Genomic DNA, 27,516 nt, shown 5'->3' with positions numbered 1-27,516 from the left:
TTAGAGTAATGAGGGTTCCCAACTGAGGGGTCATCTTCCAGGTTCTGTCTGCCATATTTACATTCAGCAGTTCACCTTCCCCCATATTCTAAAAAGTACAAAAGACATGACCTCAAATTGAGGTATCCGCTCTTATAGAGATACAAAATAACACAGTGCTATTCTATAGTGTTTCAACCCAGCATGTATAAGCAGCAATCTGTTTTGTTTGTATGCATTGAAAAAAGCTGCATCTTTGTCACACGCTCTGTTCACAAATCTATACTTACTGCTATAGAAATTATACCTTTTCAGAAGTGCAGAACTTCTTCCAACAAACTGTTCACCCCACAAGTTAATAAATATGGATTCAAACCTCTTTACTTTCATCACACTTCCCTTTCTGCACCGCTTCCACCCCTCCTTTTTCATGTCACACTCCTTCCCTTTTTCATTTGTGCCTCATGAAACCAGGAGGGGCACCATATTAAATAAAAAAAAAAGTCAGACAGCATGGAGTATTCAAATCAGCCTGGCACCCCTGGAGAATACTGCAGGAGAGTGTACACTTAAGGTGCTTTAGGATGGCAGGGTGGAGAAAGAGTAGATGAAAGCGTGGTGCAGGGGGGTTGTATGTACACCTCCCTCGTCCTTTCATCCCTCCGCTGAGTCCCTCACCTCGCAAAGCCTCTCAAGTGTATTTGCCACTCGGCTCTTTACCCAGTTTTTTTTGCATTTCGTGGTGTGTGAGCAAGCCAGACATCCTCCGCTCAGCATGGCACTGCAGGAAGGTGTTTGTTCTCTTACTTCAACCAACCATACTCTGTTTAATGCCTGAGCTGTGTGACTAATTGGTTGGCAAGTCAAATTCAAGGAGTAAAAGCAACACCGAGCAACAGTGTGTATTTTGTTTTCCGGGACAGAACAGCTTTAAAAGAACACAATCTGCAACTAAGCCAGACTCTTCTTTATACTGTCATCCTGTTGTTGGCTACCAGCGTATCAACATACTCAGAGAGGTTTTTAGTGAGACACTTTAGGAGTTGGAGGAAGAAGTTGGGCACCAGTTACAGGCAGTGAAATAAATCAAATCTAAAAATACATGTTTATGTGTGAGCCTGTTTACTGTACTGGGACTACGTGTGATCGTCAGATTTTAAATACTTTAATGTTCCTTACCAAGTTTTGGAAGCAAAAGTTTGGTGCTTTGCAGGAAAAAAGGGATGTAGTGAGCTTTATGTTCATGTTCATATTCTGACATTATACAGTTACCTGTATGGACTTGGAGGATCAGGAATTTAATACATAATGTCAAAGGTCAAAGTCATTTAAACATTTCCCCGTGCCATTACATTTCCTCCACACACAGTGTTTCACCTGTGCGAAATTCTTAACAAAAATATCTGAAAGCTTTTCTTACATTCACACAAAGCTGCCACGAAAGCCCTTGATGATAAATGATGCCACATCTACTTAGGAACACAACCATTTCTGTGAGCTGCCTCATCTCAAGGAGCTTTTATCTATTCTGAGGATAGTTTAGTTTATTTTCGTTTTTCCTTCCGTCATGGATTTCTTTTTTTAAAATGTGTATAAACATGAAGAACGTTTAAAAAGGACACGTGCATCTTTTTTGTTAACACCTAATCGCATATTGCATAATTGAATTGGTGACACTGCTCACAGTCCTGCCACCTGCAGAAGTTCTCGGATGACTCTGCCATTGTGGGCTGTACCAGCAGAGGTCGGGAGGCGGAGTATATGAGTGTGGTGGACAGCTTTGTGGAGTGGTGCGGACAGAACCACCTGCAGCTGAATGTCACAAAGACAAGAGAGCTGGTGGTGGACTTCAGGAAGCACCAGACACTCCCTAACCCGGTCAGCATCAAGGGTACCAACGTGGACATTGTGGACAGCTACAAATACCTGGGTGTCCACATTGACCACAAACTGGACTGGTCCACAAATGCAGAGGCAATATACAGGAAGGGACAGAGTCGCCTGTATCTACTGAGGAGACTCAGGTCCTTTAACGTCTGCCAGACCATGCTGCAGATGTTTTACCACTCGGTGGTCTCCAGCGTCATCTTCTACGCTGTAGTGTGCTGGGGCAGCAGGATGAAGACGGCCGACACCAACAGACTCAACAAGCTCATTAGGAAGGCTGGCTCGGTATTGGGAGTGGAGCTGGAGTCTGTGGTGGAGGTGACAGAGAGGAGGATACTGAGGAAACTCCTCAGTATTCGTAACAACACGTCTCACCCCCTGCACGACACACTGCTGTCCTACAGGAGCACATTCAGCGGTAGACTGAGACTACCGAGGAGCAGCACAGAACGCCACAGGAGGTCCTTCCTGCCAGTGGCCATCACTGTCATTCCCTCCACTATATTTATGCTTACTTAGCACCTTACATCTCCATATTGTATCCATGTATCATATATTGTGCTCATACTGCGTACTGTACTCTTATTTTTGGATTATAGTGACACTTATACTCTTATACTCTGTACTTAACTGCATGTAATGCAACTTGATACCTCTGGCACAAGAATTTCCTTCGGGATTAATAAAGTTTTATCTTATCTTATCTTATCTTATCTTATCTTATCTTATCTTATCTTATCTTATCTTATCTTATCTTATCTTATCTTATTTCATTTTTTCAGAGGATTAGTTTTTTTTCCTGCCTTTAGTTGGTAACTCTCAGAATAAAAAATAATAAATAAATAAAAACAAAGCAGTGGCTCATTTGTTTTCTGCAATGCTTCATTTGCTTAATACAAAATGATGTGGCTATATTAACGCGTTGCACTTCTATAGTGGGATATTATTCAAAAATCAATCTTATTATGTTGTTTTGAGGTGATGGCTTCACTCACGACTTTCCACGAGCAGAATCACACAAACACACTTCCTGCTGACGCTCTCTTTCTCTCATGCACAAACACATCCCCACAGTTGGCCAGCACATGCTGACACACTCATTAAGCTTTCCTTCTGGCTTCATGAGCAAAGGGAGAAAGGCGGCATAGTTCTGTCCTTACACACACACACACACATTGCTTTTCTCTGGAGGATTTTTACATCATGTCCCCAATTTTATCATCATTTTTTTAATCCTTCGTTTTGACATTTGACAAAAGTTGATACAGCAAAGACAACATGCACACATGCATAGACACACATGCACACACACGAAGCGCAGGATAATTACTGTCTTCATTATACTGCACCACAGCCCCTGAAGGCACAGATAATGTAGAATGGGAAATTCAGTGCAAAGCCACAGGATATTCTGCGTGTGCGCATGTGGGATGGGATCCTCATACAACCATATGGATGGCGTAATGTGGGTAATTGCAGGAACCATGAGTGGGTGTTTGGGGAACTTGGGGAGAGGACTGTGAGACTGTGGTGGGGAAACTTGACCAACTAAGAAGATCACACACACAGAAGAAAGCAGACAACAGCAAAAGCCCATCTTGGCAGAGACATTGTGACTAAGGCTCACACACACATTACACACACACTACAGTACCAGTAGTGAACAGTCCCTATTCACTGGTGAATTAAATGAAGTTTAAAAAAGTTAATGCCAGCACCAGGCTAGTGGCTAAAAGCAAGCCTGAGTACAAACCTGTTTTGTAAAGCTGTTGATGTTCCTAAGTGATCATGGCTACAATAGCTTTTGCTTTAAGGCTTAACCCTTTCAAGACAGCTAGCTTATGGTCCACTATGTGATTTTATATGTTAAAAGTTAATCAAAATTAGCCTCAAATTTAATCACTGTACACATACACACACTATATTGATGCCATTTTAGGGGTTCTCTGGGGTTAACCTCTTGGTCTTGCCTACCATCCAGGCCTCTTCTTCCACAAAATGACCTTGCTGGATCATGATGGTGTCATTTAGAACACGTGGGTTTCTGCTTCTCAGTTCATTCATATAGTTTTGTGTCTTATTCTGTATGTGAGTCTTTATTAGCTGAAATACTGAATAAATGCCGCATATTATTACTTTAAGCTTCTTCTGCTGTTATACAAACTATCAGTCACTGTACAAAAGCTGTTGCTAAATCCTCAAAATATGAAGAGATGAATGAAAGAAACTGAGATGAATTGAAGAGCAGGAAAAGAGAGAGCGACTGAGAGGAAGAGGAAATGAGGAAGAAGGATATAGGGAGGGATATTCTCCTCCAAAGCCTCTTACCATTAAGCATTTACAGCTTAAGAAAGGCACTGAAAGGTCAGTCAAGGAGACATGAACCATGCAGGCACATTTTTAAAGTAAAGAATGAGAGTTCCTTTTTGCGGCTGAACAGAACAGCTGTCTTGCAGAGAGTGCAGGCTTTTTGCGCAAATTAAACAAAGAGAATTGTGGGAAGGTGTTTTGTTTCCCCCTCTCATCTACTATATCTCTCCAGTGACTCAGGTTCCTGTTTAAACATTCACCCGATGTCTGCTGGCGTCATCAGCTATTGAAATCTAAAACCAGAGAGTGATAGGAGTACGGCAGTGGTGGTGGTTGTGGGGGTAATTTGGTTTTGAATTGGCTTCTCACTCTCTTTAATTAATTTATCTTGATCAGGATAAAAACATGTCACTTTCACTGACTTTATTACTAATAATTTAACCCGAGGGGCCTCCAGCAGGAGCCAAGTACTGCTAAAAAACACATAGTAAACACTGAAATATGCTTACAAAGGTCAGTAATGATTCACCACCAGTTCTGTCAATTCAATTTACTTCATTAAAACTGCAGTGTCTGATAATTGAAGTGAGAACATCCATTGGCGATTGCCTGTCAGAACTGTTTCATGTCAAATAATTTTCAGTAATTTAATTGCCTTGTGAATCAATTTCCTGCGTTGATGTTAACTGAAAGTGACTTCACCCATACTGGCTGCGGCCCACAGGTCGCCTTGTTACTGTATGTGCAGCTCTATGGTAACAGATTACCTCTGCGTTCCTGACGCCGTGCACATGTGCACATCATTTTTATTGTAGTATTTACAGCTGGATGAAATTACTGGAATATGGATTTTTTTTTAGTCTGTACTTACTTTTGAATCAAACTAACTTACCTCCATTTGGTGCTACACAAGCACATGTGTATTAGAATAGATAGATGATAGTGTGGTGTGTATGTACCAACATAAACTGATCAGTCTTATTGTCATGTCATGTATGGATTTTATTGCTTATAATTTTCTATTAGCATCTGAGCTTTGGCTCCTATCTTTAATTTGCAGCTGGTTACATCGTGTTGTTTTTTTTTTCTTTTCTATGAGCCCATTCAAGTAAATCCATGATAAACATAACTTATAAACTTAATTTTCCATTACTGCCTTCTGTCTGGATGTAATCTCGATTATTTTTGCAATTACATATATTGCACGAGTACCATCTCTTGTGTTAAAGCAAGTATCTGTTGGTTTGGAGAGCGTTGTACAAGAGAATGACAGCATACTGTATAGAGAGCTGGAGGCTCTGCCCTCTTATCCTCTCCAGCATGAGTTATTTAACAGGTGATTAGCTGAATCATGTTAGTGGGTTTTTTTTCTGATCTATTTTCCGAGCCAACTGTTACACTTTTAGCAAATATAAATATATAATTTTTTTTAAACACTCACCAATGACATATCCCATGAGTCTTACTCATTGGCACATAAGCAAAGCCTTCCTGTGAGTAGTTTCTTTTCTGAGTTGCTAATAAATGCAGTCAGGGAACAGTGGGAGGTCTGCTCTAAATAAACAGTCAGACAATGGAATGATGAAAAGGTGCAGTGATAGAAAAGTGCTGCCACTACAATATATACTTTGACATGTCATAAAAACAAACAGCCATCACATTTCCAGGTTTCTTTTTATCCCTTTTTATTTTACACAACATAACAACACAGTACATGTTGTCTTTTTCTGTACAGAAGCTTTCTCAGAGCTTGTGACCAACGCAGGCTGTAATATACCAATGTCAGTTCAAAGCTCGAAGTGTTTTTTTTTTTTTTTCTTCCTTTTAAAAAATATCAATTTCATAAGAGGTCCTTTAAAGTCTTCATCTGTTTGTTACTCTTTGTCTCTATAAGTCAAGAAAAGGTCTGTACTCCGCAGTCGGTAACAAAGGCTATGTGTGAAATCTCTCTTCCTCTGTTCGTCCCCTCGCACTAATCCCTTGTTCGTGGAGTCGTGGTGGAATCCTAAATCCAGTTACAGTATCTGTTAGTGAGGGTCTGTTAGTGCAAAAGAAGGCACAGACTGCTATTCTCTTGCCACGGTATGGATGCACACTGTCTGTGAGCGTGACAAAGTTAACAATGGTGTGCTTTTTTCTTGTTCTGTATTGTTTTTTATTATTATTTTTATTATTCCTCTTTTTTTCCTGCATAAATTCCCTTTTCATGATATTTTCAGATAAGGTGAGTGTGAATCGGGAAATGACGTGGCGAGCCCATTGTCTTGTTTTTTGTTTTTTTGTTTTTTCTTTTGTGCTATAAAGTGGAACCAACGAGACAACTCGAGGACACTACGAGACAAGGCAAGTTATCCACTCGCTGAATGACCGAATGCAAAAACGGATACTGTCGAAGTGGAAAAATAACTGTAAACTGAGTACAAAGAACTGTGGAGAAAAGTTATGAAAAGAATAATAAAAAACAGGCTGACAACAAACAAAAAAAGTACATTCATACTTTCATCCACAGACACACAATCATCTTTTCAAACATACCTATAAACCAAATTCAAACATGAAAACAAACATTCTAAACAGTGACAAAACACACTGCCTCATGTGCCTTCAACAGGCTTCATTCACACCCCTATAAACAATGTCAAATTAGCACTCGCACTGCAGACGTACACACACACACACACAAAAGAAAACAATGATGAATAAACCATTTATTTTATGGTCGCTGCCTTGTTCCAGTTCAAACTGTGCTTTCTAAGATCCAGTCAGAATCACACCGCCCTTTGTCCGAATCTCCATCCCCGTCTTTGGGGAGAAGCATCCCGCTCATTGATTGGCTCCTTTTGTTCCGCATTATACGCCCTAATTTGGGTGCACCTCCTCCTCCCTGATGGGACAAGTGAGTCTTTGAGCTTCCTTCACTGAGTGAGTACCTCCTCCTCGCTCTGTTCCTTCCCCCTTCCTCCACGGGGAGAGTCTGGTACTTGGCTGAGGAGGTGGATGAAGTTGTGCGAGGAGCCCGGCGCAGGATGGGCGTCTCTCTGAATCGCGTGGACAGGACTGGGCTCGGTGTGGCGAGAGGGCTGGAGAATGGTGATGGAGGGAAGGGAGGAGGTGGGGTTTGGTTGAGGGAGGTGGAGTTGTTGCGGTTGGTGTTGAGATTCTCCAGAGGTGTGGGGGACGAAGAGGCAAGGAGAGCAGAGGAAGCTGTAGTGGAGGAGGAAGCAGGACGGTTCTCGGTCATTCCTGGAGTGCTGGAGGAAGCTGAGCCAGGCTTACTGGGAGCGGGTTTCCGCTTTGGCTTGTGTAGGGAACCGGTGGTGCCGGTCGGCGATGAAACAATGGCTTGCGCTCTCTCCTCACCCAATTTCTCCCATTCCTCTCCTGCTGTTGGGCTTCTGGCCACCCAAGTCTGGCTGAGAACTGACGTAGCCGTGGAGCAGTCAGGCAGGGAAGACTCAGAGGACTGAGTATCCTTACCACCTCCTGCTGCAGCTGCTGCCCCGCTCCTTTTCTTTGTGCCTCCTGAGAGGTCATCTAATCCAAGTGAGCCATGTTTAGAGGCGCTGGGAGTCACAGTGCATCCCTGTGACTGCTGCCCATTGGTCTGTGAGTGGACATTGGTCATCGACATTGAAACGCCTTTGCCACTATCACCAGAGTTACACACCTGAGGAAGAAACACAAAAAAGACGGTTCGATCGTCACTTTAAAGTGAAAGACTTTATTAGACTTTTATGGATTTGAGGGCTAAATGACACTGAAAACTCCTCCACATCTGTCTGCTACTTTAAATTCATAATGCAAGATGCTTCTTTACAACCTGAAGGTCCCTCCACCAGGCTGTCTGTTATTAATGTGTATCCTGCTGAAGGTTGTAGAATTGTAGAATATCTATCTATCTATCTATCTATCTATCTATCTATCTATCTATCTATCTATCTATCTATCTATCTATCTATCTATCTATCTATCTATCTATCTATCTATCGCTGTGCATATGTGTATGAATGTTCACCTACCTAAAAAGTGGCCAAAGCCTGTATAAACCCAGAGATCTAAGGTGTCCATGAACTGTGCCTGTATGGACCTTGAAATCATCAATGTGTCTGCCACTGTGAATTAGACCAGTGTTATGTGTGACCACAATACTAATCTTCTGACAGAATGAAAGCTCTCTCTCCTCCTAATCATACTCAGTTCTGGCCAGACTGGATTAAAGGAGGCCAACTGAGACCCACCTTATACCGTATCATCAAGATGATGATGAAAACGAGCACCGAGGCCACTATTATCCCTCCGATGATGATGATCATTGTGCCGCCGAGGAACTGAGACTGCATGAACTGACACCTCATGTACTCAGACTCGGTGCTGAACTGCACGCAGCCCACCACTCGTGTCGCTGTTAGAGAGGTGATGACATCATCGTAGATGGCCAGCACACAAAGGTCGTACTGCGTCCCAGCTGCAAGGTTATTCACCAGGAAGTTCTTGCTGGATGGTGGGATCATTCTGTATCGGAGAAACAGGGACAGAAAGGGAAAATTATTGAGACATAATTTTTTCATGGCTTCAAGCTTCCGTGACATTGTGTAGGTTTGGTGGTTTGGTTTGGCGTTTCAGGTCAGCATAAAAAAGGACTTTCCCAGACTGTGTAACTTTTAATTTCATCAAGCAGAAAATAGTATATTTAACTTGAATACAAAATAAAATATCTAACAAATAATAAATAAATCAATACATGTCTAAATAATTCAGAAAACAGTGTTTACTACTCATGCATGGTCCCTTGTCTTGGGGACACCTGTGATCTGAATATCCTGATCTGATGGCCAACAGCATGACAACAGGCTCCATTGTGTGACTCCATATGCCGTCTGTGTAATCTAAATAATACATATACAGAATGCTTTGTTTCTAAAAGCCTGTGGCAGCATACTCCAGAGGAAAACAATGTATGTACAGTGTATTGTTAAAAGGAGAGAGGACACCAGAAACAACAAGGAGCAAAAATACTTGACAGGAAAGGAATAATGGAAATGATAAAGAATCAACACACTCAGCTCCGCTGTGTATAGCCGTGTGCTGAATCTACAAAAAAGGACTCCAATTAGATGATTTATTATTGCATGGATGTTCCAAGCATATGTCCTTTCTCAGCATGCAACTGTTCCAAGCAAGCAAAAGTGTACTTAAAACCTTCTGTCCTCCGGTTTCACAAATAACATAAAAGAGAACTGCTGAGGCTTTTAGACATTCTTCTGGACCAACACAAAGGTACCTCGCCTCTTTGAATTAAAAAATGACTGGATACATGTCACATTAGAATGGGTTTTTTTTTGCACGTTTGTCCTTCAGTTTCTCTAAAAAGGCTTGTCAGCTTTCCTAGATTTCCTTATTAAAATGCTAATGAAATCCCTCATTAAAAGCAGAGAGGGCAGCTAGTTCACAGCTCGTGGTCCTGAGTGCACTGAGAGGAGCAGAGGGCCACTTTGGCCAGGTTAAAGCATCTGGTTTAGAGTTCAAGATAAGCGAAGGTTACGGAGACATGTTAGGGTTTAATGGTTAGTATTAAGAGCTTGCAGATGAATGTAGCAGTAGGTCATTACTGTGCCCTCAGTGGAATAACAGCACAAGGCTCTAAGTGTGTGTGTGTGGGTGTGTGTGAGATCATCCATATGACCCCATGAATACTAATACTGGATGGCCATGAGTGTTCTCCTCTTTACTTCTCCTGATGTTTTCATCACTATAGTAATGAACCTTGGGGACAAACACACTAACACACACCAAACTGCCATTAGTCCTATGCCGAGACATATAAAGTGACATTGAAGGGTTAAGGTTAACGACTGGATGAACGTCACCGACACCTACACCCTCACATACAAGTAGCTACATTTGTATACACACACATACACAGGCAGAGATTAATGTCCCTATTATTGCTGTGGCCTCAGGCTTCATTTGTTTGTATGAATATGTGTGTGTGTGGCTGTGTGTTACATTAGCCTACAATGCATTCATGTATCTTTGTGTTCAAAAAAATGTTTATTTTAGAACTCTGCACATACATTCTGGGTTTATTTGGTTTGATGAAGGCTCAGACACAATCATTAACCCTTTCCACCCCAAGCTGTGTATAACACACAAAGGCAATGACTGTTGAGTCCTTGTTAGAAACAAACAGTAAAGTTGAACCACTTCTATCCACATGGTGTAACAAATCTGAATTTTATTGAAAGACATGACAATGTTTCACTCGTAATGTTTTGATGCTCTAAATCTTACAATCCAACAATAAATATGCTACCTGAATAGGGATTAGTTTTTTGTTTATGATAAAAGTAGGCACTTATGATTGACGTTGAAAGTTGCAACTGAGTTTAATTCCAAAAACACAGCTGGGTATCTATGAATAGGCTGTAATTATGTACCTAGCTCGAGGGTTTGTTTGCTCTCTCGCCACATCTCCAACTGTATAAATACCATGCTCTCTTTTCTCCACCTCAGGATGTTTTTATTTTGTAACTTTAGTTGCATGACTCCTTATCGCATATACCGTCCCTCTCAAACCAATGAAACTTGCATTACCCAAGTTAGTTGTGTTCAGTGTCATTGTGTATGCAGTCATTTACTCTACAATTGACAACATTGATTGTCTGTATATACAATAATCTATGTTACACCAAGTTCATAAAATACATTTTCATGTAAATCATTGTTTTTCAGAATAGTTTTTTGTATTCTTTCTTGACTTTGTGTCTGTATGTGTCCTTATGTGTGTATGTGTGTGTATGTGTGTGCCGTTAGCATTGTGAACTCATCCAAAATGACTCATTCATTGTGGCTAATTTCTTTGTGTCTGAGCTGGATCTTGCTGCCAGTGTTTGAAGCCCTACAGTGGGCAGATGATTGCCTTGGCCGAGACTATTACACTAATCTATCTACTCTGCTTTGCCAAGCCTTCAGCTCAGGGCGTGTGCATGCGCGCACATGCGTGTGTGTGTATGGGTTTCATTACACTTTCATTACACAAGAGAAAATGTCTGCTTGTATGCTCCTCCATGAAAATGCATTTTGTCTATACTATACTATATGTGTGTGCAGTGTACACAGTATGTGTGTATGCTGCATATGTGTGACTGTGTGAGTTCAATTACAGTAATCTTCTCCTCCCATGGCGGCCTCATCTTCCTAGTGACTGTCATTGTGTCTGGCCTTCTGCCAGCATCCGGCACTGATACGGCTCTTCATGCTGGTACACCCGAGACGTTTGCTGTGTGAAAGTTTTGCGTTTGTATTTATGTGCATGTTAATCAGCTCTAGCTTTGCTCGCCTCGGCCCAGGACAAAGCCAGGATGTCTATTAGTCAGACTCAGCTTTTTGTCTTGAGACAAATGATAGCCTCTACACACAGACGTGTGAAGTATAAAACCAGATTGTTGAATTTCAGGTCATTTCGCTTGATTAAACACTGGACAAAGTCTGCCGGTTACAAACACGTATTACTCCAGAAGGCAAAGACAATGATTCAACATGCCAGACCAGAGCTTCTAGGTCGGGCTGGAGCCATGCGATAAGGGAACGGGGCTTGGGATAACTCAGCTGTACTGCAGCACGGCCCACTTAGTCCATGTGTGACACCCTGCTTGAACAACTCCCATGTTTTAAATGTAAATGATATTCACTGCTCTGGGCTAGCTCATTAGTAGTCTGGAGTAGCCAAAGGGGAATAAAGTTGTCCAGCTGTGAACAATGTCAGATGATCTGGCTTTAGTTTCATGTAGTCTGTAGAATTAATAAGTTGGAGCACAGATACTTTTGGCCTACTTGATACAGAAGTAGTTTGACATTTTGAAAAAAAAAACAACTCAATATCAAGGAGAATGTATTTTGATTTATAGCACTAGTCCCGATCTGACTGACTTTTACGTGCTCATATTCACAAAACAACAGGATGATGCATGGATATTTTGACATTTCTCAGGTAAGGACAGATTGCATATATCCTGGAGCAGTGACAACAAGTGACCTGCAATATACTGAGAAATACCAGAATAGCAGCACAATAGAACGTATGTTATAAGATAATGTTCCCTAAGTCAGATTTAAGTGTCATCCCCATTTTAATAGTTTATCTTCTCACATCCAGCTATTATGAACTTCTACTGTGACTGTCATTAGAACAGAACAAAACACAATGTATAATCGCACAGCGGTGGCGCTCACACTGGAACGGAACCCAAAATGTGGGTCACAGATATCTAAAAGTAGGTTGTCCAATTATTTCAGAAAATGGTATTCAGTGCTTCTGGCTGTAGCCACCCATGTATCACAATGCAAGCTAGTCTAAATTAAATAGCCTGCAACATGGCAAACTTTGTCAGATAAAGTCATGTAAACAGCATGCAAAATCACTTATTAGTTTAAATAAATTCTTTAAACTGCACTTTTTAAATGTGTTATTTTAGTCATGCTGTTATGTAATAGAAACACTAAACGGTTTGCATTATGTAATAGTAATAATTCACATTTCTTTCACGGGATACTGAGTGCAATTTTCAAATTTCAATTTTCTAAACAATTAAACAAGTAAACCATTACACATGTCAGCCTGCTGTAAGACGCACCAGTTCAATCAAACCAGTTAAGAACAACTGGTTTCTAAGTATAAAGTGAAGAGTATTAATGGTAGTTCAACTCCTGCCCCCATTACTGCTGACCTCAAAACTAATGTGGCTTACACAGCAGATGGCACAACGCCATGCTAATAGGTCTGAGTCTCTCGGGCAGACAGAAAACATTGCAGAAGGTAGCTTCTTATCTCTGTTTTACCATGCATAATGTCCCTGATGCCAGAACTAATGGTTAACAAGCACCCACACAGCCTGCAGTCAGAGGTGGAACGGGGGATTTTGAGCTCAGGCCCGGTGGGCTTATCTAACACCTCCCGAACAATTTTTATTCATTAAACCCAGCTCAAAGCCAGACCTAGGGAACAGAACAGTTCAACACTGAGCAAAAAAAGTCAGGATGCTATTTTTTCCCACCAACAAACAGTGTAAGAAATCCTGCTTTAATTACAGTTATAGTATTACAGTTTCCAAGGAAACAGATTGCGACCTCATTTCAATGCCAAAGTGTATCAACATTATCTAAAAACTGTAATTATCCCCACCCCCTTTAATTTTCCTTCGTTATAATCATCCTCGCCCAAAAAATTCAGAAGAATAGTTTGAAAACATCACTGTGGTGTGTATTTTTTATCTATCTGTTAATATTATGTTTAAACAATGTCGTGTCAGAGGTTTTAAGAAATAATGGGGTAATTATTCTTTACTTACAGATAATAAAAGTATGAATATCAGATCTCATGAAATAAATAAGCTTTGCCTGGAGTAAATGAATTAAAAAAGCTGCTCCAGTTATGAGAAAGAAAAAATCATATAATGTGACAGGTGATGCTTATAGTGTTGAAGCTGCTGAAAGATAGGAACACCACCTAATGTCACCTTTAGCAACCGGCTGGTGAAAATGGAAGAAAAGAGTGATTTCCTTTTGTCATTTCCTAATAAATAGGAAAAAGATCTACATTTATTCAGATCTCATTACTGCTGAACACACAGTGCCACACCCTGAAAGCTGTCCCACATGTGGGGCAGATGTTTCAGCACTACGTGCAGCTAGCTCGCCGTAGACCTCCATCTGCCCCGCTCTGCTCCACTAAAGCTGAGTCATCTGTTCTTAACGCTGTGTTTGGATAGTTCTATACATTCTCTCTACATTAATATTTTAAATCCCCCCATACATTTTTTTCCTATTTTTTTTTGTTCTTTCATTCTCTGCCTTTTTTATTAAGTCTGTCCATCAGTTGCTTTGTCAGTGCTTTTCAGTAGCATTTTGGTGTTTTTGCTTATTTGCATTTTTATCTTTCTGCTTTTTTTATTTTATCATGAGTTTTCCATCCTTTCTTCCTTTTCTGCTCTTCTGTTCTTTCAGCATCCCTTCTTCTAGCACGCAGCTTTGTTGTTGTCACTCCTTCAGAATCATGCCACTTCCCCTCTTTTACTTGTCTACTTTGTTTAAAACCCCGTAGACTACTTACAAAAATAATGCTGTTACGTTGTTCCCACTATATGTTTATGGGGCTATAAAATCGGAATTGGAACATTACAGTGGGATAAAGGCGGATGTTTTTTCACGCCTTAAGCACAGCTGAGCTAGGTGTTATACCTGGGCCACAGGGACCATTGGCAAGGATAAAATACAGAGAGAGAGAGAGAGAGAGAGAGAAGGAAAGGAAAGTACGCCTTTTAAAAGCTTGGATTCATCCCCCACCTCCTGTTGTGTTGCCTCATAAAAAAAGCTTGCCACACAATTTGCTTGATGTGTAGTTTTTCTGGCAAATGGCAACCAGCCCCTGTAGCTCAATGGATCTGCTGGAGTGGAAAACAACTGCTGAAACAACATAGGCAAAAAAAAATATAGGGGGAAAAAAACAACAGGCAAAACTGATGAGGACTAGAATAATAGAAGGAGAATGGACACTGTGTGTGTGTGTGTGTGTTTAAGCAACTTAGGGGATGTCAAAGTAATGTTTATGTCCTTTGCAAGTCAATACTGCCTTAGATTTAGCTTTATGTCTGCAGACCTCTAGCTTCATTTCAACCATTTTATTGATTCATTTTAAAAGCTTAGTTTAGTTCAGCTTCTAGCTTGATACCTCATGAGGGAGGCCACTTGCTATGACTGCACTGTGATGATACGTTGTTTTTTCAGCAATACAAGATGAACTCTAGAAAGATTTTGGACAAAAGGACAGAATATCTTAACCCTGAGGATGTTTTGAAATATCTTTTTTATACTGAAATACTATTGTTTTTTTAACCCTGAATGTGTCCTTGTCAGAATGGGTCCAAATTCGAGTGAGTCCAATCACATTTGTTCAACGGCCATTCCTAGTGTAGCAAAAGATTACACCACAAATGTCAATATCTTATTATTGAGAAGGTATATGTTAACATTATCAAATCAAATGTTTATCAGTTTCTCTATTCAATACATTTTTACACTACATCTTGGTTAAATCCATTCACTGACTAAACAACACGTTCATTTCCTAATTTGTGAGATGCTTTTCCGAAATACCCTGCTTTTCATAATTCATTCATTCATTTAATTAAGTGGAGAAATTGGATCGACAACTTAATAAGAACACATTCTCCTTTGAGGCTTTTTTACGGTCGTCACTGGCGACGCAGGCTGTGAGTTTTACTATCATCATTGATGTGACTGTGAATTGCGCAATAAACCCAGTGATGCGTACCTTTAAGGGTTGTGTGTTAAAGGTCAGAGAGTTATTTCCTCAACACCAGCCTTCCCTTGACCTGACCCTGAACTAAGGGCTTAATGGCTTAGCCTGTGTGAACGACTCAATTTACCTTTAATTTGAAATTTACAACTAAGCAATATTCAGATGTAAGTGGTGCTTTTTTTGTCTCACATACTTATGTGTGTTCTTATAGCAGGGAGGTTAGAATGAATGTTCTGGGGTTGCATTATAGGTTGTGTTGGTGCTTTTGGAGCATGATCCAAAAGACTTTCCAATAGATGACTGTATTTTTAATAACAGTCCAAAATTGATCTTGCTTTTGATTATGGGGTTTACGTTTGTGACCAACTGGGCAACAGGCCTACATCTGGAATAGAATTACAATCCTTAAGCAGGAGGGCTGGCGTTAAAACACCGGTACTGTATCAGTAAACATCTGCCGGTCTCAAGTGTCCTTGAGCAAGACACTGAATCCCTGTCAGTTGCTGGAGTCCTGTTCTGCAGCCGACCCTGACCTCCCTCAGGAAAGGAGGAGATGGGTGGGGTTTTCCCTGCAGGGATCAATACTGAATCGAGTATTACAACTATTACATTTCACATAGGCAGCAGATCACAGGTCTAGGAGGTCAACATCAGCAGGAGGATATGAAGGTTTAAACAGCCTCACTGAATTCACAGGATGAAAGAAAACATACAGAGACCCTCCTACACACTACAGCATTATGCTGAGCAGGTGTAAAGCACAGAAATGTCAATGTGCTGCAAATCAATAAACTCTTATTGAACCTGAAAAGGTGTCCTGTTTGTGACAAAAGGGACAGTGTTTCCCTTGTCTGTCAATTTCTTTTCCACCTACTCCCGCTACATTTCCTTTCACTATAGTCCCCCTTCATTTTCCATTCATCCTTTCTTTTTCCCCCTATTTTCTCTCCTATTTCTCCACTTTTTCTTCTCTATGTTTGGGTAATGAAAACGAAGAATCAATGAGCTTGTGCTTTGTGCCAGCATAGGTGTTGAATGGAAATCAATCTCTTATCTGAAGACAAGAGAAGTGCAAAATAACTCAAAAAGAGGAAGGGAGAGCCAGAGGAAGAGGGGAGGGTGAAAGGACAGGAAGGAGGAAAGAAAGAAAGAGTGACATGTCAGAGAAAGGAACAATCAGAGTGGGTGGTAATTACACCTTCTCCATGCCCTCACAGGAAGCAGCATGGTTTGTTTTTTTTGTTTTTTCCCTCTATGCTGGGATGCTCGCTAACATAACATTTTCCACTGACTATGTGGCTTAAAGAACAAAAGGGTTTGGTGTAGAGAGGGAAACAGCTATCGTAATGTGAAAGGCTATGATGTTATCTTTATAGGAAAAGACAGCTATAAATTACATTGGCGCCACCTCTGTGTGATGCATTCTCTGAAAGTGCTTTAAGTGCTGATAAATCAGAGAACAGAGATTAGCAATGATGTGCATGGCAGATAATGCCAGCTGATTCATCACTGAATGATATCTGTTTGTTAATTGCATATTTCCGTAGCCATAAAGATCAAAAGATCCATCTTCAGAGGAGACTTGGTACTGTCATTGTGACCCAGCTGGTCAGTCCTGAAGCTCCTCCTGATGGTGATCCATAGTGATGAAGCATGTGTGGGGATTAGCAGCGATATGAAAGGCAGATAATGCTGGCAGATTTCCCTACGGAAGCTCTATGTGTTTGTTAATTCCCTCTCCCCCCCATTTCACTGGAGTAAATATTTAGCTCAAATAACAATCATTCCCTGCGAGATTGATCTAATCTTTGTAATCCTGAGCAAACGGCAAAAGTCAAGAAAAGGCTAGCGGAGCATTCCCCGTCAAGGCCGTCCTGGTTGAGTCAGCAGGCTGGACTGTGCTGCATTGGTTTGACAGGGTTTAAGATGAGGATCATGAACTTTCTCATGTCTCTTTGCTTAGCTTCCTTTTTTTATTTCTTTATTGGTCTACGTTGTAATGATATGAACTATCTGTCTTTGTCATTATATAATGGATTGTGACAAGGAAACATCTATAGCATACCATGGCCATATTCTACATGCTTCTACATACATGCTAAAGCTGTAACATATTGTATGTTTATAGCCTCATATTGTCCATTTAGCACTCTTGTACTTTTTAAGTGATAGCAAATGAGAAATTCCCTTCTGGCCTGCAAGCTGGGAGTTTCCTTTCAAAATAACAAAAATAATAATATTATATAATAATAATTGTCCCACTGAAGCCAGATGTGGGTTTTTGTACATAAGACTTATGTTTAGCGTCCTTGTAACAACCTCTTGTTACAACAGTCTTGTAGTTCTCTAGTCAGCTTATTTTGTTCTGCTTCTTGTTCCTGAGATGCAATTTTCAGGACAGGATCATTAAAGTTTTATCTGATCTATGGTAATCTAATCTTTATAGCTCAGACTTGTGTAATTCTCTACCTCTGCACCAGCCACATCATGGCTTAGTTTCCACTGTGTAAACCGTCTAGCTCTGCTCTGATGGACGTCATGATGTCATAGTGATGCGATCAGTCTTACCTGTAAACCAGCGAGTCATCCTGGCTTCCGTTGTACTGTATCTGGAACATCCTGATTCCCGGTATATTCCTCTGGAAGTTGAACTTGATCAGCGCGGTTGAGGATGTGGCCTCAGCTGTCACCACCCTCTTATCCACACCACCCTTCACATCTCCCGTTACGTTGCTCCCGTTGGCACCACCTCGGGTTGATGTGGAAATGTCTGACGATCCTGGGTCAGGCTCTTGGATGTTGTTGGTGTTGTTGGTGATGTGGGGGAGTTTTATAATAAGCAGGTCTACTGTTTGGTGGGCTTCACCGGCCGGGTTAGAGGATATGCAGGTGAAGGAGCCAGTGTCTTTCACAGTACTGATGAGGATGTCTAGAGTCCCGTTATTGTACACCAACGTTCTGGAGGAGTTAGACACCAGTTTGCCCTCAGGAGAGATCCAGTGAATGGCTGGCTCTGGGTCACCTCTTGCCTTACACCTTTAAGGACAGAAAAGCAGCGAAGCGGAACTTATTAGAAACAAGACAGAATAGGGTCAAGTGTACAGTAAAAGCAGGGCACTGCTTGATGGTGGTTTCTGGAATCCCTCCACATTCCCCCTGGGACTTGAGCGGATGGGAAAGGAGTCTGAACATTATCTACCTTGTCGACAGAGCACACTTATTTGTATTAGGACACAGCCTTTGAATTTAAGTGGACTTTAACTGTACAGAATGTACATATTGGGTACAAAAAAATCTAAAGACAAAGCAAACCAGTAAAAATAATCCAAAACAGTTATGTCAGTTTGTTATGTAAGTACAATGAATCAAGGATCAATGTTAGTCCCATCATTCAGTAGAAACACAAATAATGGGACAGAAACAGAGCCGAACAAACACTGACACATTTCAAAGCCTTATGACAACTGAGACATGGATTATGCTAAACAGCATGGGTTAGGTATTAAAATTATATAGGAAGTAAAGAAAAAAAACATGTTGACACTTGAATTTCTTAAGGTTTTGTTTTTAGACTGAATAAAAGTGGCAGCAATAACACTTTTAAGTCATCAAAATTACAAGCGATTAAAAATAATGAGCACGAATGTCAGACTCTTTGCCTGTAATTATAATTACTGGGAAGGGAGGTCTTTTTTTCCTGTAACTTTGTATGAACTCTATACACAGGAGTAATGATATGTCCCGAATGTGCTCTAATAAAACATGGATTTTATTGTAAAAGTGAATTCACAAAAAAAAGAAACAAAAAAAGGATGTACTGTTGAGGGTACTTCGTTACCAGTTACCCAGTAATGTACTTTATGACATGAAAAAGGCCCAGTAAAAATGTCGAAATGTCTTATCAACACATACATCCCCAATATCCCTGGCTTTATTTGAATCAGAAAAAAAGATGAAATGAAAATATGAAACTCTTGAAAATGTGGACCCTTTGCTAATCTCCACTTATACACTGTGTTGAGCTTCAGACGGGATACAATAAAGGAAGCGGAATAATAGCAACTCATTGATTTTCGTATCCACCCTTTTCTCATTTTCATCATACTATTTCCATATTTGGAAACATAACATCTATCATGATTGGAAGTGTGTGACCAATATATATGCAAATGAAGTAATCATCATCTCTCAGACCTGTTGTTGTCTTGATTTAGTTTTGTCCTCCTAAAATTCTTTGTGTAATGTTCCTGTCCCGTGCATCATTGAACAGTACAGCTCGGAGAGATAGAGTGGTGAACGGTTGTAGGATAATAACAAAAGGGTGTTTTATAATAAGAGCCCAACCATTCCATTAAAACTGGTCATCACACTGTGTCAACACACAACATGCATTTTAGACAAGAACTGATACCTGAGCGCAACTCTCTGTCCTTCAAGGACTCTCATCTCATGGGAGTATCTGGTGATAAGCGGAGGCTCACAGAGGAACTCCTCTTCAGGGATAGACCAGAAGTATCGTCCAGAGAGGTGCTGAGGTGTGGCGCATGTCTCAAGGTCATCCTCCCTGTTCAGCCTTCGCAGCCAGAGCAGCTCACAATTACAGTGAAGAGGGTTTCCACCAAATGACAGCGCAAATGAAGTAGAGGTCAGGATCCCTGATGTGGCTAAGACCTGAGAGTGTGACAGAACACATGCAAAAACTTCAATGGCATGGTAAGTAGGGAGCACCACTTTCAGTATCAAATGTCTACATTTGATACTGAAAGTGGTGCTCCCTAGGGTAGTATCCTGGGTCCTTTTCTCTTTCTATTAAGTAAGCTTACTTTAAATAACAAATGTTGCTTACTGCAACTCACTTAAAACACAGAAGCAATCCTAAGTTTTGCCATGTAAATGCATTGTTACAGGTTGTTTCTGGGGTTTGAGCTTGAAGGTTTCATTAAACTTCTAAGGATACCTGTGCTCGTTGGAAAAGTGGGTCTGGTGGTAGCTTTTGGAGTTTATTAGAGGTGACATCCAGCCGGTTGAGTTTCTGTAGAAGGGAAAAGGTTCCCTCTGGAATATAGTCCAACATGTTGTGGTCTAAACTCAGGGTGTGGAGGCTTGTCATTTTCTGCATGTATGACAGAAGAAAAACACAATTTGCCTTTGTTAAAACTCTTGTTTTTTAGTCATTTAAGGACTAAAGAGATCTAAAGAGATCTTGACCTGGATGGCCTCCCATGGAATTGAGTCCAGGTTATTGTAACTGAGGTCCAATTCTTCCAGTGCCAGCAGGTCGTTGAATGCTCCCTGGTGGATCAGCACCAGCTGGTTATTGTTGAGAATCAGGTGGTGAAGTTTTGACATCCCGCTGAATGTATCATTGCCTATCCTTGTCAACCGATTACTGTCGGAGAAGGTGAAAGAAACAGAATCAGAATTTATCACAATGATTGCTTGCTTTTCCTCCCTGTTCTCAGGTCATACCTGTTGAGGTGTAGGGCTCTGAGGTTTTCCAGATCAGCAAAGGCATAAGGTGTAATATAGGAGATGGTATTTCTGGAGAGCGTTAGGTCCACCAGTCGTGTCATGTTTGCAAAATCTTTTCTTTTTACACTGTGAAGAAAAAAACATCATAAATTAAATCATATGACAGACCTATATAGTGGGATATTGTATTAAGTGCTAAATCTGTTCTGTTCTGTCTATTTCTGAAAGAAGTGTCAAGAGTATATCATTGGTATATTTGAGTCAATCTACACTGAGACAGTATTCTTTTCAAAGGTGATGTTTGTTAGTTTTTAACAGGGTTCTTGAAATGGAATAAAGTCTTTTAATATTTCAAGACAAAATCCATTCTAAAGTAAAAATCACATATGGTATTCCTTTTATCCATTCCTGCTCATTCAATATTTGTGAGCGTGCATGGATTTCTCCAAAGGCTGCAAAGCAGCCAACTGAGGCTCTAAACTGCAGCGCCATCAGGAGACAGCCTGGAGCTGCTCTGCTGACTATGAACTGCCTATGACTTACGCTGGGGCTTCGAAGAATAGGCTTTTTTTTCACTCAAATGAGTTTAATTTCATTCCAGTGCCAGCGGATAATGTGCTTGTATCTCCATAAAAAGCACCCTTGGTGATGACGCTCTGTCCAAAAATTCAGCCACTTATTCATCTTCGCCAGAGAAGCTTCAGGCTGATGACATCATAGATCAGCGTCTCAGCTAGTTTTTTAGGAATTCTCACACTTTTTTCCAATGTAGTCATTGAAGTATTAAAAGAGTATTGCACAGCATTTAATTATTAATGTGTCAATAGTAATGATATTATTGACGTGTCACCTTGTGACAAAGTTGTCAGCCAGCCGCAGCTCCACCGTATGTCTGTCAATGTTTGGCGGCACAAACAGTAGACCTTTCTTGGCACAGAGGGTGGCCAGGTTGGGTGACAGGATCTGACATACGCAGCGCTTCGGGCAGATCTGTGCCCGCACTGCCATGGCAACTACCAGCATCACACACAGCAACAGCCTCTCCATGGTTACCACCCCCCACCTGGACACAACACCTGAAAATGGAGACAAACAAAGACAGAATTTGAAATATTAATGAATGCTTTTTTTAAAAAAAAATCATACTGAAAAAAAAAGATTATACAGAATATTCAAGAAATAAATCATCCATTTATTTATAGATTTTAATACAGTCATAGCTTGTACTTTGTAGTCTAAGAAAAGTAAACTCTAACACAACTAAACTGCCATACTGAATGCTATTTTAAAAGATCAATGTATACAGTGTACATATGACGATGAGTGCATGGAGAAGGATGAATGACTCCCCTCATGAATGGATGCCATTTCCCTCTCATTTTTTGCCATAGACCTCTTGAACATTTGTTACACCTGCCATTTATTGCTCACAAGTGGTGCTGTGTGTGCACATGCAACATGCGTGCACAAATATTTAGTTATCATTAGAAGCAGCAGGGCTTGTTGTTAATTAGGGAGAGAGAGAGAAGACAGAGAAGAATGGGGCAGGGAAAAAAGAAAATGCTCATTAATGGCAACCTTGATTGGGGTTTGAAGGACATGAGAGGAAGGGGATTAAAAGGATCACCATGCAAACACACACACACACCAACATGCATAACCATTAAAACGTTGACACTCTAGACAATAGTCAAACACTGCATAGACCTGATGAGTGTAAAAACAGAAGTCAGGGGTTTGTTGGAATTAACCTGCTTCTCTTGAATCATTAAAAAAAACAGCATAATGATGGAGACATTTTGTGTATGGTGTGTTTCGAGATGATTGCCATACGAGTTAATAGATAAAAAAACAAAGTAATTTTGGGACAAACTACAATTGCCACTTTCCAACAAAAGGAATTTTATGACCAGTAACTAACTTTTGTAGATATTCATTACCGTTTTTCAAATCTGAAGCCAATCTGGCAACCGTTTAGATTTACCAGATTGTTCTTAGTAATAGCATCTAACAACTACAAGAACATTAGGAAGGGTTGTGTTATGAGGGAAATTGCACCCCACTTGTCATTAAGCTGGGACTGCAGCTGTGTTTGTAGGCAGCAAAAAGAAAGAAAAAACAAAAGAAAAGAAAATAGATATGAAGAAAATGAAGTATGGCATTTGAAAAGAAAACTTTTCCAAAATCAATTATGGCTAATTATTCTAATTGTCATTAATCCATTCCACATGCAATAATAATGATGCAGTAACAAATATCTTGTCAGAAGTGATTGGTTCTCATCAGAAAATTAACAAGCACACAGTTAGGGTGTTAAAATCTGATTTCTGATTTTATTTATTTATTTTTTTGTTCTATTTTGCATCCATCTGTGGTGTGAATTCATTACTGTGGTATTTCTGCACTGCACATCCCAGACATGTTGCACCCTTGTGGCTGGCTTAAGCCTGTTCCATACATCCATCATGGGTTTTATGTTGCCTCAGATTGATTTTTGTCCTATTTTTTTTTCAGAAATTGACATATTTCCAATATAAATGCTTTATATTAACATGCTACCAACTCAATAGCCAGAAGTGATTAAGCTGCCATTCACCTTTCTTTAGTCTAGTTGTGTGAGTCTCTCGCTCTATATACTGCTTTCACTCCTTGGTGTAATTACTCAGCTGAAATGTGTTTCAGTGTCAGAGGTCATACAATCCTTGTTTTTTCTGTCTGTTTGAGTGAAAAGAAAGAAGAAGAAGAAGAAGAAGAAGAAGGATAAAAAACAGAAAAACAAAGCCAAAGCTAAATAGAGCGTCGAATGACTCACATGCAGTGGTGCAACAGAGAGAGAGAAAGAGAGGAAACAGAGAGCTCATGACCCTTGTGACACGAAAGCCGATATCAGCTCATTAATTACACTGAGAAATGACTGTAATGAGAGGGAATGAGTGAGAGAGACAGAGAAATGGAAAGGAAACAAGGGAGAATTATCAGAGAGGGGAAAAAAAGAGAGATCAGAGAGCCAGCTAATTAAAATGAGTGCTGAGGTGTGAAAGGAAAAGGGGGAGAGGGACAAATTTCATTTAGCAAGAGGAGATGAGGTAGGATAGATGATGCTGACGTTCTGCTGTCATGCTTATATGTGACACAAAAACACCATCCACAACACAGGAAAGATGAGAATAACACATATAGAACTCGGCTCGATTTCACACAAACTCTCCACGGACAAGTCAGTGACACGGTGTAGCTTGAGGTGACATGTTGGACCAGTGGGATCAAATAGAATGGCGAATTAACCAAAGGGATTATGGGTAAGGAAGACAAATTGAGCTCTGTTTGTAGTGGTGTGTAAAATACGATTCTCACACATGTGTGCAGCTTGCTATATCTACTTCTTTGAAAGCCCCCCCCCCCCCCCCAAGGTTTCCCATAATGCCAGTTTCACCCCTGGCTTGCTCACTGATGAACAACTAGCTTCCCAGGACAGCTCAAATGGATTCTCCACACGCTCCATATACTGAAACTGATCTCAGGCAGCATTCAAATCTCACGGGGGATAACCAGCGGAACGGCTTGGCAGTTGCGAGCGACTGCTTGAAAGTATTCACACATTCAAACTCTTTTCAAGCTGCCAAGAAGCCATGATTGAAGATTTTTGTGGACTTTATTTTGCTCTTGATCAGCTTTTTCCACACTTAATGTATATCTGAATATCCAGTGACGCATTAGTGGCCATATATTTATATGTGTCCTCATTTGTCCAAACACATATTTTCTATATTAGGTCTCAATTTATAGTTTAAAACAGTCTGAAATCATCTTCTATACAACAAAATAAAGGTTACTAACAGGAAATATGACATTATAACACCATTAATTGAACTAGAGTATATTTTTTATCACCAACAATGTTTGATCGAATGTCTTTTCTATTGATTTGAGTCTTCAATGATGTCCAAATGACAGCTTGATGGCCATTTTACACAGAGAAAACCAAGCGGGTTGGACATGACATTACAGGTAGAAAGCTACTGTACTATGACAACACTAAAGTGTCATCCAGCCGTGTTGCAGGGCTCTTTGCACTTTGAGTGTCAGGTGAGTTTACTATGGCACTTGTTGTGTTAAAATAGATTAGTCCCGTCAGGATTAGGAAAACACTTCATACGCAGAAGTGTTCTCCTGCAGTCTCAGAGCGTCGGGCTCTTGTTGAGAAGAGCAATGTTGTTTACCACAACGTTCTATTCAACCAGCACAGAAATCCACACGGACGTACAGCCTCAAGAGATTTAAGTGATACAAAAAATTAGACCACTACAGAGGCTATAATTCACAACAGCCTCTCTCACACTGCATGTTATTCTATAATCAAATATAGACGCCTATGCGAATCCCTGCAGTGGTTCAGCTATTTCATTTTACATGGTGCAACTCATTTCTAGTTTTATCAGCAATCATGGGATTAAGATTAAAAAAAATTACATATCATTACTAGATAGTTGACTATAAGTATGTTAATGCAGATAACCACTCAGCATTCACATCTATATGCTGTATATCAGTTGCAGTATCAGTATCAGAAGCCTTAAACTGTAGATACTACAATTTTGCACATGTGCAAAAGTTCCATTAAATTAGATACTATTTAATGCATAATCTGAGATATTATACAAATCTAGAATATATGTGAGGTCAGATGATTTCCATTGTATGTGTGCTAGTTTATTTTTTTTATCATGTAATATACAATTAAGCAAAATGTTCAGCCTCTTGTTTATTTCACTTATTATGCACCTCAGTATTGCACCTCTGAGTACCTCAGAGTTGCCCTTGGAACACAGCAGACATTAAGAAAGGATTTAAGACATATAAGACCCAGCTGAAGCAAAATGAGAGTGCATTTAGCCCTGTGTTTGTACACAGATTTGAATTCAAAGCATGGAGGAGATTATAGCATATTGCTGTTGCTGCTGGAAAACCTTTTAGCTCTTGTTTTTTTTTTTTTCTTGACTGAATAAATAGTTTTAAACGGTCTTCTGTTCCTTCAAGCATGTACCCTTAGTTGTTTGCACCAGTATCTAATGCACAACAAAAATGCACCAATGCCCAAGCCACTTAAATAAACCTGGCACCTTCCCGTTGTCCGGCTTCCACTCTTTGGTTTTGTTTATCTGTATGTCCACTGGAGTAAACCTTATGCTTCAGCTAATGGCTTTACCCACTCGAACAACAGGGGTCAGCAGCTGCCTAAATACATCACAATTACTCTTTATTCAATTAGTGCACTGTGAGTCCGCTGCACCGAGCAAGGCCGAGCACACACACACACAAGTAAGACCGATCTAAACCACACTGACTCTAATCTGCATGCAGGCTCTGCATTTTTAAAAAAAGGGAAAGCCAATACATACTGTGTTTACACACACACTGTCTCTCTCTCTCTCTCACACACACACAGGGCAAAGAGCACACAGAGGCAATTTACTGTGATAAAAAGTGATAGATTTACCATTCAGCTTTGAAACAATAACTCCTTGATTTGACAGACAGAAAGAAATCTCATTAACTCTTAACAGTTGTAGTAAGGTAATTAAAACACCCACTAGCTCCTTTACTTGGTCTCCAGTTGACAAAACGTTAACCGAGCTTTTGTAAAAGGGGCTTAAATTAATCCATTTCCACCCAGGAGGTCCCTGAACCAGAACCAGAATACATTAATTCCAACCTAGTAATCTTTATACAACTCACTCATTAGAACTGTATTAAACTTAATTACGGTGTCTTGCGTCGTATACAACCTTCTGCTACCTTTTGAAGGGTGCGCCTTCATTACGAGACCACGAAGATAGGATGTACTGCACGTTTGTATGGGTTGTTACAATTACATTCTGTTGCATTGACTAGCAATTCATTCTGCACACGCATGTTCTGATTGCATGAAGGCTGAAGCCCCCCCACTCCCCTGCTCCTTCCCTACATGACTGAATTGGATTTAATGGTCAAAATCAAACCAATCAAACGCAGATACAGCCAGCCGAGTGATTTATAGGACTACGTGGGAGCTGCCTGGAATATGAGATGCTACCCCGCCAAGGTCAGTCAGATAGGAGCGAAATGAGAGCGCGAACATGCACCTTACACACACGAATGCAAAATCATAGATGTATATCAATACACATGTGCACCACTTGTGTATTGATTTAAGATCTAGTTAAAGTGCACTCATAGGTATTATGGGTAGGAAGAAAAGCAGTGAAACAGAGAGGAAAAAAGAGAAATAAAGGATGTGTAACAGGGGATTTTAGCGGTGGTGTTTTTTAAGTGGCTGATTCATGGTGGTGCTTTGTAATATCTGGACTACAATGACATTTCTGCAACATTACATCATTGCACTATTTTTCAAAAAGGCACCAGAGTGCATCCATCAGTGGCTATCAGATGATATCATGTTCACAAGACAATTTCTGTGCCATAACATTAGTATCACCATCCCTCAAAATGTATACAAGTGCATGCATCAGAGCTGCTGAAGAGCGTCTGATGTAAAATGGTGTCTCAGCTCA

General features: G+C 40.3%; 1 protein-coding gene across 1 annotated transcript in view; it reads right to left on the bottom strand.

Moving 5' to 3' along the window:
* Positions 1-6,143: 6,143 nt before the first annotated feature.
* Positions 6,144-27,516, bottom strand: part of lrfn5a (leucine rich repeat and fibronectin type III domain containing 5a) — a 35,544-nt gene continuing 14,171 nt past the window's right edge. Inside the window, exons 2-9 of the mRNA XM_028395295.1 lie at positions 21,816-22,041; positions 20,963-21,091; positions 20,702-20,882; positions 20,451-20,606; positions 19,905-20,164; positions 18,062-18,529; positions 8,415-8,688; positions 6,144-7,843 (exon numbers count right to left, since the gene is read on the bottom strand). Coding sequence (XP_028251096.1) covers positions 6,914-7,843; positions 8,415-8,688; positions 18,062-18,529; positions 19,905-20,164; positions 20,451-20,606; positions 20,702-20,882; positions 20,963-21,091; positions 21,816-22,012 — 2,595 coding nt within the window. The 5' untranslated portion in view covers positions 22,013-22,041 and the 3' untranslated portion in view covers positions 6,144-6,913. The remainder of the gene's footprint in view (positions 7,844-8,414; positions 8,689-18,061; positions 18,530-19,904; positions 20,165-20,450; positions 20,607-20,701; positions 20,883-20,962; positions 21,092-21,815; positions 22,042-27,516) is intronic.

This window comes from Parambassis ranga, chromosome 22 (assembly GCF_900634625.1).
Source record: "Parambassis ranga chromosome 22, fParRan2.1, whole genome shotgun sequence".
In the NCBI taxonomy this organism is placed as follows: domain Eukaryota; kingdom Metazoa; phylum Chordata; class Actinopteri; family Ambassidae; genus Parambassis; species Parambassis ranga.
This window is presented reverse-complemented; position numbering and strand designations above follow the sequence as displayed.